At 35.9% G+C, this 12,520-nt stretch overlaps 1 protein-coding gene across 1 annotated transcript in view; it reads left to right on the top strand.

The window, feature by feature from the left end:
* Window positions 1–12,090, top strand: part of CLCA4 (chloride channel accessory 4) — a 33,826-nt gene extending 21,736 nt beyond the window's left edge. Inside the window, exons 8-15 of the mRNA XM_038002434.2 lie at window positions 2,692–2,869; window positions 4,222–4,328; window positions 6,148–6,363; window positions 6,950–7,217; window positions 9,524–9,694; window positions 10,989–11,228; window positions 11,585–11,887; window positions 11,990–12,090. Coding sequence (XP_037858362.1) covers window positions 2,692–2,869; window positions 4,222–4,328; window positions 6,148–6,363; window positions 6,950–7,217; window positions 9,524–9,694; window positions 10,989–11,228; window positions 11,585–11,887; window positions 11,990–12,090 — 1,584 coding nt within the window. The remainder of the gene's footprint in view (window positions 1–2,691; window positions 2,870–4,221; window positions 4,329–6,147; window positions 6,364–6,949; window positions 7,218–9,523; window positions 9,695–10,988; window positions 11,229–11,584; window positions 11,888–11,989) is intronic.
* Window positions 12,091–12,520: the final 430 nt, after the last annotated feature.

Raw genomic sequence — 12,520 nt, 5'->3', positions numbered from 1 at the left:
TATATTTATAATAATTAGTAAATATATGTATAATTATTATGAATATTATTTTTAGCCAAATGTTCATTTTGAGCTTACAATTAATATAAATTATGTCATTTTACTGTTTAGAAATCTTCACTGTCTCTTCACAGTCTACAAAATTGTTTCAATTTCTCAGTCTGATATTACTAAAAAGTCTCCCCCACCCAGTAAAATTGCCATCATTTATCTTTCCTGCCTTATTTACTCCATTCTCCCCTCTCGATGCTCTATCCTCCAACCAACTTACTACACACATTGTTCTCCAAGTCGCCTGTGTACTAACAGCCTCAAAACCTTTGCACCATGCAAGTTCCTCTACTTAAAATGCTTCCTGTTCTCCCATCTCTGCATGTTAAAATTCTACCAATCCTTCAAAATCCTTTCTCCTTCATGTAACTTCCCTTTTACTCCCAACCCAACTGAATGTGTCTCTTCCATGAATTGCATGACATTTTAGTTTAGGTTTGTAACATGAAGTCCTACATTCAAATCACAATTGTCACTTATCGACTTTGTGACCCTAAACATGATTCTTATCCTCTCTAGTCCTCAATTACCTCATCAGTAAAATAGGATACATAGGGTTGCTCTTGTTTTAATTCTCTTTAATTGTTTAATTCATATTATTCAAAATATGAACATACTTTAATTTATTCACCAAGCAAAGCTTTTTGACTCTTGTGGTACGTATATATAAGTGGGGAACAGATAATAAATAGATAGATAAAAACAAGAATTGCAGATTATGTAGATAGTGTTGTGAATAAATGAAACAGGGCAATGGGACAGAGTAATAGGGAAAGGAGAATTACTTTGGGTGGGAGGCCAATGAGCCTTCTCTAAAAAGTAACATTTAAGCTCTGATTTGAAGGATGAGAAGAAGCCAGTGGTTCAGATAGAAAAGAAAGTACAAAAGTTCCTTAGAAAAAGGTGAGAAAAAACTAGATTATTCTAAGAAATTATAGAAGCTAGTGGCACTGGAGTTTGGCAAATGAGGGGGTATGAAATGTGGTTGGAGAGGTAGACAATGACAGATCTTAGAAAACTTCAAAAAATATGAGGTTTGTATTTTGTTTTAAGCACAACGAAAAGCTCTTGAAGAGTTTAAAGTATCAGAATTTGATAATCAATTTATGTTCCAGGAAGATGATTACAATTGCCCTGAATAAAATAAATTGTAGGCAGTAAAAGTGGTAATAGGAAGACATTTTGGGAGCCTGGAGTTGGATCAAATTATACAATGTATAAAACATGGTTAATACAAAGCAAATGTTCGGTAAATTGTAACAGTACATTGTAATTTCTCTGGAACTATAGAATATTCTGTGGTAAATACATATTAGTTTTGTCTTTGTTGTTCATCTCTAGATCTCCTCAGTCTCTGACACAGAGCTCCATAAACATTGTTACATTGAACCCAATTATTTATTAATATATGAATGTACGAATGTAGTTGCTACTGAATCCCCCGCACAGTGACTGGCACATTGTAAATACTTGGTAAATAATCTCATGCAAGAAAAGGAGAGGTGAAAGAGAGAACTCTGTTTCATCTTTGGATCTTCATTTTATACTTAAATGCATGGGAGAAGTGTGATAGAGATGCTACCAATGCCATAAATGTATAAAGCATTTTCCTATCTTTCTGTTTGGTTTCAGTGCATGTCAGAGAATATTTCCCATATATTGCAATATGTGCATTAGTCACTCTTTGCTTCAAAACATGCAAAATTGAAATAAGGGTGGTCAATTTGTTCCCTGATACCAACTTTCAAGTGATTTCTACATTCCAAACCCTCTTCTGCAAATCTGCACACACACCTCCACTCCATGCCAAAGAAAGTCACTGATAATCTGTTATTTTTCACCTCTTGGCCTGGACTCAAGGTCTCAAAATGGTGCTCCAAGATGCCACCACCAATTAAAACTGTCAAAGAAAATGAAATATAGTTGTCATCCTGGGCTAAGTTCTCTTTATCCTCTTTTACAGGCATCTAGTTTCAAAACTATGAGTTTCAAACTGTTTGGCATTTAGGAAAAGGATTCAAGTTACAAATTGAACGTAATAAATATAATTTTAATATATTCTTTGAGCATCACCAATATGCTTAGTTCTGTGCCAGTTATTATCAGAAGTAAATGAAAGTTGCATAACAAGGCCGCATGCTTAGAACTTTCTATATTTTTTCTTTATAAGCATACTGAGGGTTTACTAATTTTTAAAATGTTGAAGTGGATTCTTAATGCATCTAGCTTTAAGTGCAAGAGACTTCAGAAACTGAAGCCTTGTCTGTCAGAAGGTAGTCCAGTCAAAGAAAGCAGAACACTATTTAATGTCATATACTGTGATTATACCTTTGGTATCGGGTTGACCTGAGTTTCCCAGGTTGAGATATTATTGTCATTTAGTCTAGATGATTTTCCAAAGCCTGGTCCCACTGAATTCATTTGAATAAATACTACCTGCAGCTGGGAGTTAAAAAAAATTTTCATGTTTAACATCCCCCAAGGATTGTTGATTGAAAATTCTTTATTTTAAAATAGAGGCTATCTCTTCTATTCTGCATAACTTGTGTTTATTCTCTTTGTAATTTTTTTCTGATTTCCCATTTGTCTATTTGATCTAGGAATGCCTGTTGGTAACTGTGCTCTGAATTATGTTTTCAGGTCATTGGAGAGCTAAGCCCCCACCTCGATGGATCTGAAGTAGTGCTGCTGACTGATGGGGAGGACTACACTGCAAGTTCTTGTATTGATGAAGTGAAACGAAGTGGGGCCATTGTTCATTTTATTGCTTTGGGAACAGCTGCTGATAAAGCAGTAATAGAGATGAGCAAGATAACAGGTAAAACATGTTCCATTTATTCCAGGCCTTCAATAGCAATGCATACATGTAAAGGCTGACAGTTCAACAACTTCTCTTGAGTTTCTGCCCTGAAGGTACTGAAGCTGGGGACCAGACCCAATCTCTGTTCTCGTGGCACTTGGAGTCCAGTTGGCTGGAGAGACAAATAAAACTGTTAATGAAATAACATAATCAGATAACATTCCTTCATAACAGGAGGAATATAGAAAAATAAAGTTCTATGTGAGCAGAGGAAGCCATTAGCTTTATTAGAGTTGTATAGAGCCAGCGAATGGAAGCATGAGAAACTAGCTGAATTCTGAGCTGGGCTTTGAACAAGGTGTTGAATTTCTCTGGGAAGAAAAAGGGGCTAAGAAAAGATGGTCAAGTCGTGAGCAAAAAACATCATGTTGGGGTGACAGTGCAAGGCACATGGAGGGAATGGTGAAAACTCCGTGAGACCAGAGCATAAGCTGTGGGGTGGGTGTATGTGATGAACAGAAACTCAGGCTGAAAAGATCTAAATAACAAAGTTTTTATGTAAACATTAACTATGGTAGCTGTTATTTCAGACACACAGACGTGATGAAAATGGATTACGTGTTTCCAATACCTTCTTAAACTTAGTAGAGAATATATGATTTATGACATGAGTATAAATTCTGTTGAATTGGCTTCTAACGGTACTAAATATATGCTTGCTTTTTAATGCTTAGTTATGCAAAGTCACATCATTTCAAAGTCCTTTCATGGCCATTGTAAAATTTATTTCTATTCCAAGTAGCTCCTTAAAAGTAGTACTTTTTTGGATTTATTGCTCTTGCTTTCCATTTTTCTATCTCCTCATTGCCAATTATTGTGAGGATACCTAAATATAGCAGCTCTTTCATCTTTCTAATTTTCTGATTTTGGTCTACGCTGGCTGAAATATCTGAAAGTCAACTTTGTTAGAACTAAAATAAAAGATTAACAATCTTTTAACAAAAGATTTCACAAACCTACACTGGCTGAAATATCTGAAAGTCAATTTTGTTAGAAATAAAAGATTCTCTAAAAGGGCTGTGTAAAGTTTGTGAGCTTTAATACATGGAATTGTAACATCTTTCATATTCTATAATTATCATGCATTTTAGCTAGCTAAGATTTTGATAATGAGGTATTATGGTAGCTTTCATTCCCTAGTTATGACATTTTAAAATGAGCATTTCAGAATTAATCTATACAACTATGTGCTTGTGGTCTATTTTAATAACACATACTGAAACTATGATTTTAACTATTACCTTAATAATCACTAAAATATACATATTTATTTTCTAGAAAGCAGTCTAATTAATGCATTTACATTTTAGGAGGACGTCATTTTTATGCTTCGGATAAAGCCCAGAACAATGGCCTCATTGATGCTTTTGGGGCCCTTACATCAGGAAATACTGAACTCTCCCAGAAGTCCCTTCAGGTCAGAGTTCTCGTTCTTTGGGTTTTCATGTTCACCTTTGCCATAACAAAGAAAAAACAATTTGGTGGTTATAAATTTTGAGTTTCATATTTTTCTCAAAGTAAATTTTTAATTAAAATCTAAACTTTAATCTTAAATAGAAATTACCCTTTAGCTATAGCCAAATTAATTGGTGAAATAAAAGTAAAATAAATGGTGAAATAGCAGACATACTGTTTCTTTTCTTATTGCCACAGGTCTGGTTAAGAAATGACGTTACAATGTAGTAATGTCAAATATTTCACCAAAAATGGACCTTTTCCAAAATAAAGCACCCATTTTTCAATGAATGCATTTTAAAAGTTCATGCTTGAAGCTTTCCCCATACTAAACTTCTATGAAATAGATTTAGACACATGAACTCAAGAACCTGGTTGGGAAATGGAAGGAGTGTATCTTGGAAATAAATTAAGTAGGAGAAAGAAGGTGTGAATAATCATTGTCTAGCTACAAACATAGGGCTTCTGTCACCTCTTCAACCACTTTTTTCAGTGGCTTTTTGTTTTATTCACCTGTCTTCTGAACTTAACACTTTTGCTCATCTGAGTCTTAATAGCACCACCATTTTCTGTTACTTAGATTCAAAAACTGTGAGTAAACTTTGATTCTTCTTTCTTCACGTCCCATGTGAATATAGCCAGTTACTCTCAAAATATATTTTACAAAAATGTTTGTCTTCTTTCCTACATGTCTATGTCATGTCACTTTATATCAAGATTTCTGTCTTGTGTTTTCCAGCTCATCAATTCACTGCCTATATTAAAACTTGCCATGATCCCTAAACAAACCTATTTTCCTCTACTTCTCAACAATGAAAGGAACGGAAGTTATAGGATGTGAGCTTACAGTATGTGCAGATTGCTTTGCACATCTGGTCTACAGATATATCCTGCAAACAAGTTAAAAATTGGTGTGAGATATAGCCTGCTACTGTGTAGAGAATAAGCTGGAGGATAATAAAGGTCATTTCTGAGGTTGCCATCATCGTTGACTGAGAAAATGATAATTACAGTGACTGAAATTGACAAGGAGAGAGAACTGATTCTGAAGATACTATTTTGTGTTCTGTTTATTTTAAATGGATAGTAGGAACACCAAGAAACCCGCTATACAATATAGCAACTGTAGTTAACAACAATGTATTGTATATTTGAAAATCACTAAGTGGATTTTATGCATTCTCACCACACACACACAAAAAAATGAGTACGTGAGGTAATGCATATGTTAATCCACTTGATTTAACCATTCCACAATATATGCATATTTCTTTGTCACTTTAAAAAATAAGTAACTAAACAAAAATGGTTGGCTCTCCTGGACTAAGAGCTATCAACAAAAAGTTGAAAAGCTTTCTTTAAAGCTCTTCTCAAAAAAAAGTTCTATCTTCAATTTCCTCTCTTCTCGAGATTTCAACCTTTATGTATCAGTTTGCACTCTGTTGAATATATTTACTGTCCAGTGCTACTCCCTCTATCTGTGTGAAAAAATTATTTCAAAATTCCATATCAGGAAAATATCCATGAATGCTTGCCAAGACAACCGGGAAAAAAACAGTAAGGTCATATTCATGACTGTAAAACCCATGCTTCTGCTCTAAGTCTCTTACTTCCTCACTTTTTAATTGATAACTGTCATATCATCACCAGCTTGCAGAGAGATCACAAGTCTAAGGTGGTTTGCCATTTATAAGCTTGTTCTCAGGCCAGAAATTAAAAACTGTCTTTAAAAAGCATAAAATTACTGTCTTTTCAATTAATTTTGAAATCTATTTAAACAGCTTGAAAGTAAGGGATTAACACTGAACAGTAATCCCTGGATGAACGACACTGTCATAATTGACAGTACAGTGGGAAAGGACACATTATTTCTCATCACATGGAACAGTCTGCCTCCCAGTATTTCTCTCTGGGATCCCAACGGAACAATCATGGAAAATTTCACAGTGGATGAAACTTCCAAAATGGCCTATCTCAGTATTCCAGGAACTGCAAAGGTAAGCAATCAGCTTTTAGACTTCCTGTCAACATTTTTAAAAAACTGAACATAAATTGTTTAATGTCATAAATGTGAGTACCAAAGGTTGTATCAACTTTGAAATTAAGATAAAATAGTATGTACTTTCTATGCCTGTGTTCTTAAAATTATGATGGTAGGAAAAAGGAAAAAAAGAACTTACGTATCAAGAAGAAGGAAGAAAAGGTAGTCAAGACAGTCTGAGAAGAATTTTAAGAAGGAAATGTAGGAAGAGTCTATGCAAATTGGTGGGTAGAGAGCTACAGGGTCCTTCCTTTTTCACCCTACCAGGATTGATAAATCTGTGGACTCTAAGGTCAAAACCAAGGCAAACCTTCTAAAATTTATTTTTTTCCAGTTGAGATGTAGCAAAGTGTACACATCATGAATGATACCACTTGGCATGCCCTGTCTGAACTGCCTCAGCCCTTACCCGTTTATCCTCAACATCCTTAAAAACCTCTTTATTCTACTCCCCATTATATAATTTATTTAGAATTACATAATGGAAATATAGAAAGTAGCTTGACTTTGGATACTTACTATATTTCGGTTGAAATTTTTAGGTGGGCACTTGGGCATACAGTCTTCAAGCCAAAGCAAACCCAGAAACATTAACTATTACAGTAACCTCTCGAGCAGCAAATTCTTCTGTGCCTCCAATCACATTGAATGCTAAAATGAATAAGGACATAAACAGTTTCCCCAGCCCAATGATTGTTTATGCAGAAATTCGACAAGGGTTTGTACCTGTTCTTGGAGCCAATGTGACTGCTGTCATTGAATCACAGAGTGGACGTACAGAAGTTTTGGAACTTTTGGATAATGGTGCAGGTAATTCACAGGTTTTTATGAATAAGCCAATATTTTCCTAATTCAGCATGTTGTGAGTCCCTGTGGCATTGTGGGGCAGTAAGACAGACAACAGAATTGATGCAGATTAAGGAGGAACAGCAGGACCAGCAGGAAATTTTATCTAGGTAAAACCTACAGAGTGCCTAGCAAATGTCTTGCATGTGGTAAACACTCAATCAATGTTTTGGGGCTGAGCACAGTGGCTCAGGTATGTAATCCTAGCACTTTGGGAGGCCAAAGTGGGCAGATCACTTGAGGTCAGAAGTTCAAGACCAGTCTGGCAAACATGGTGAAACCTCTTTTCTACTAAAAGTACAAAAAATTAGCCAGGTGTGGTGGCACACACTTGTAAACCCAGCTACTTGGGAGGCTGAGGTCGGAGGATCACTTGAACCTGTGAGGTGGAGGTTGCAGTGAACCAAGATCATAACACCGCATTCCAGCCTGGGCAACAGAGAGAGACTCCATCTCAGTAACAACAAAAATACCCGACAAATAAAAATAAAAACATTTTTGCTTGTTCAATTTTTTTGTTTGTTTTTTGTTTTTTTGAGATGAGGTCTCACTCTGTCGCACAGGCTGGATGGAGTTCAGTAGCACCATTTCAGCTCACTGAAGCCTCTGCCTCCTAGGCTCCAGCAATCTTCCCATCTCAGCATCCCAAGTAGCTGGGACACAGGTGTGTGCCACCATGCTCAGCTAATCTTTAAATTTTTTTTGTAAAGAAAAGGTCTGCAAAAGAGAAAAGGTCTCACTATCTTGCCTCAGCTGGTCTCAAACTCCTAGGCTTAAGGTATCCTCCCACCCCAGCCTCCCAAAGTGCTGGGATTACAGAAGCGAGCCACCATGCCTGGCCATACATGTAATTTTTTGTCATCATTATTGTTTATCATCCAGGCAACCAATGTCTGTCACCAATTAGAAAGGTCTCATTCAGGAGACTGAGGACAGCATCAAGAAAGTCTGGCTAGAGAGGATGAAGCACAAGCAAACTAGATGCGATTAAATGGTAGAACTTGGGTCTCTGGCAGGAAAATAAAGTAGGAGTAATCCTCAACAGCTGGAACACAGTATAAATATAGTCCTGAGAACTGGGACCCAGGGGCAGCTAGCACTGCCACGAGAGAGGAAGATTCATCACTGGGGCATCAGATACCAGGTCTGGCTGGTAGGAATCAAGATGCAATGTTGGCCATTCTCTATCTCCATGGTCTGCACAGATGGGTGATACCTAAAGACCCTTTCCCTAGATTCTGGATTGTTCTAGGAACAGAAGCTTCTGTTAAGAGGTTAATAAGCAAGGAAATAACTATATTGATAGGCACTCGAATTAACAAAATTTTCCATCAGTGCATTTTGCAATGTAACTTATTCAATCATTTTATAATCATATCTTCAACTAGAGTTGCCCCTGAAAAAAACTGAGAAGGTGAAATTGTTCTTTTGTGTACCTCAATGTCTTCTTCAGATATATCAATATTTCCACAACTATTCCTTGCCTCTTTTTCCCCTTTCTACAAATCTATACTACATTAAAACTTATATGCACCATGTTTCCCTTCTTAACATTTTGCTAGATGACCATTTAGGTAATTGGGGAAATTTGCTAATTTGGAGTGCCTTTACCTGAGATGGTATTGGTGATTAACAATGACATAGAGCAGACATTCTTTAGTCTGCAAATGTCTTTAGTTTGCAGACAAACTTTAGTGTGCAAAGGAGTTATCTCGAGGGCTTGTAAGAATACAGAATGCTGGGACCTTTCCCTATGAAATCTGGGAAATGTGTATCTCTAAAAATCACCAAATTTAGTAATTTTAGTTGACTGTTGTGAGAATTAAATCCTACACAAAGATAGGATTTTTCCTTAATAGAGACCCTTTTGATTTAAAAAGAGAAATGACATAATTAATGTGTTTAGAGTTAGAGAAAGCAAGCTGAAAGCAAACAGTGGTGGAGAAATTGTAAGAGTACTATGTGTAATACTCTGTATATGAATTAATAAGGATGGGAAGGTGAAGTATTTAGGCATTTATTATGCATACATAAATATCAATGTGTGTGTGTGTGTATGTTATATAGACCTAATAGATATCAAAATAACTCAAAGGTATCAATTCTACAATATATTGTTTTGGCAGAACATAATGGAAATATTCTCCAAAGGGTCAATCTCAAAATATTAAGCCTAACCTAGAGGATATCCTTGTAGAGGCCAATTGCTTCTCTTTGAAAATGCATACATTTCCCTTTATAATACTTTATTCCTTCATTTCTATAACAAGGCGCTGATTCTTTCAAGAATGATGGGGTCTACTCCAGGTATTTTACAGCATATACAGAAAATGGCAGCTACAGCTTAAAAGTATGGGCTCATGGAGGAGCAAACACTGCCAGGCTAAGCTTGCAGCCTCCACTGAATAGAGCCGCATATATACCAGGCTGGGTAGTGAACGGTGAGTAACTCATAATATTTATAATCCAGTGATAGTTTGAATAATATTGGTGATTTTATATAATTGAGGCTTCAAACAGGTTGATCACAACTCAAAATATAGCTTTTCCCATTTATGGAATAAAGTTCTCAGTCATACTAGGATTTGCCTCTAAATTAATCTAAGCTTTGGTACAATGTCTAGCACCTAGTAAGCACTCAAGCACTCAAAAAAGGTCAGTTATTATTGTTTTTTAAACTTTCAATTTAGGTTTGGGGGTACATGTGCAGGTTTGTTATATAGGTAAACTCGTGTCATGGGGGTTTGTTGTACAGATTATTTTGTCACCCAGGTACTAAACCTAGTATCCAATAGTTATTTTTTCTGCTCCTCTCCCTCCTCCCAACCTCCACCCTCAAGTAGGACTCAGTGTCTGTTGTTACCCTCTGTGTCCATGAATTCTCATCATTTAACGCCCACTTATAAGTGAGAACACACAGTATTTTGGTTTTCTGTTCTTGCATTAGTTTGCTGAGGATAATCGCCTCCAGCTCCATCCATGTTCCTGCAAAAGACATGATCTCACTCAAAAACATCAGTTATTATTGTGTTAGTTTGGAACATCTTATGTATATCAGCAATAATATGCCCAACTTTCAGCTCAAGATGAAGGAAACAGGTCAGTTTATGAACCTAAGCACAAGCCAGTGCAGATCCTTCAGATTACATATGCTGTAAGAGTAAACATTCATTTGGAATTTTAGTAAGTCAAAAAGAAAAAAAAAAAAAAAAAACAATGTGTATAGTAAAGTGATGTAAGAATTAAGAATGCATTCTTTGCTAGCTTTCTTTTATCTGGTCCCTTGTGACTTTTAGGGGCTTTCTACTAGCAATTGGGATACAACAGAAGAATTATTCCTTAGCACTTGCAGCATGGAGGGAGGGACCTAGCACAAGTGGGTGGAGGAGAACTGGCAATGATTTCCCCAGATATATTCCCAGAGTGCTGATAATTCAAGAGGTAAAGCAATTCCTTTTTTAAAAAGGCACATATTGAATTATATAATATTTCTCTCATCCAGTGTAGGTTTAATTCTAAAGCAATGTGTTATCTGACTCTGTCCTACAATATCCTACCAAAGAAAGAATTCTCTCACCAATTGGATGCTTATGATTGTCACAAAACTTAGTAAAAATGTGACTGTATATATATTTATTAAAAGGAAAAGACAAGTGGGGTGAAGAAGGTGATTCCCTGAATTATAAAAAATACCAGCAGTTTTGCCCATTATAAACCAGGAAATGTTTAATGCAGGAGAAATTGAAGCAAACCCACCAAGACCTGAAATTGATGAGGATACTCAGACCACCTTGGAGGATTTCAGCCGAACAGTGTCTGGAGGTGCATTTGTGGTGTCACAAGTCCCACGTCCAGAATATCTCTTGGATGACCTACATCCACCAAGTCAAATCACAGACCTTGATGCCACACTTCAGGAGGATGAGATTATTCTTACATGGACAGCACCAGGAGATAATTTTGATGTTGGGAAAGGTAAGGACGAAGTGTCACATGATTTTGGCTTAAGTGAAAGGCGCTAATTGCAAAAACAAGGGTGTAAGGGCGGGCGAGGGGAGAATGGTTTTATATTGACAGCCTAGCAAAGTATTAATTTCATAACCTGATATTTTTTAACCAATAAAATGACACATTTTAACGTGGTCCTACTTTTCATACAAAGAAGGTAGCAGTTTGCAGAGCTTAAGATCAGAATTCAGCTTTTATTAAAAAATGAGTAAGGTTTTTGATCTGAGTATCTGCTTTGTATAACTAGACATTTTTGAGAATTAAAAAAAGGAATGAATATGCTATGCTCCAGTCTCTAAACTACATGTAACTTTTTTTCTCAGCTCAACATTATATCATAAAAATAAGTGGAAGTATTCTTGATCTAAGAGACAGTTTTGATGATGCTCTTCAAGTAAATACTACTGATCTGTCACCAAAGGAGGCCAATTCCAAGGAAATCTTTGCATTTAAACCAGGGAATATCTCAGAAGAAAATGCAACTCACATATTTATTGCCATTAAAAGCATAGATAAAAGCAATTTGACATCAAAAGTATCCAACATTGCACAAGTAGCTTTGTTTATCCCTCAAGCACATCTTGATGACATTTCTCCTACTCCTACTCCTACCCCTACTCCTACTCCTACTCCTACCCCTACCCCTACCCCTACTCCTACCCCTACTCCTACTCCTACTCCTACCCCTACCCCTACTCCTACTCCTATTCCTACTCCTACTCCTACTACTGATAAAAGTCATAATTCTGGAGTTAATATTTCTACCCTGGTATTGTCTGTGATTGGGTCTGTTGTAATTGTTAACATTATTTTAAGTACCACCATTTGAACCTTAACGAAGAAAAAAATCTTCAAGTAGACCTAGAAGAGAGTTTTAGAAAACAAAACAATGTAAGTAAAGGATATTTCTGGATCTTAAAATTCATCCCATGTGTGATCATAAACTCATAAAAATAATTTTAAGATGTCTGAAAAGGATACTTTGATTAAATAAAAACACTTATGGAGATGTAAAAAACTGTCAAGATTAAAATTTAATAGTTTTATTTTTTGTTATTTTATTTGTAAGACATAGTGAGATCCTTTTTCATATTGTTACCTGGTTGTTTATTATTTGATACAACATTTTTCTGAAATGATATTTCAAATTTCATCAAGAAATTAAAATTATCTATTTGAGTAGTCAAAATACAAGTAAAGGAGAGCAAATAAACAACATTTGAAAAAAATGAATTTGGTGTTGGTACTATTAAGTATAA

Source organism: Chlorocebus sabaeus, chromosome 20, assembly GCF_047675955.1.
Source record: "Chlorocebus sabaeus isolate Y175 chromosome 20, mChlSab1.0.hap1, whole genome shotgun sequence".
NCBI lineage: Eukaryota > Metazoa > Chordata > Mammalia > Primates > Cercopithecidae > Chlorocebus > Chlorocebus sabaeus.
Note: the sequence above shows the minus strand (reverse complement) of the source record. Positions and strands in the feature narration are given on the sequence as shown.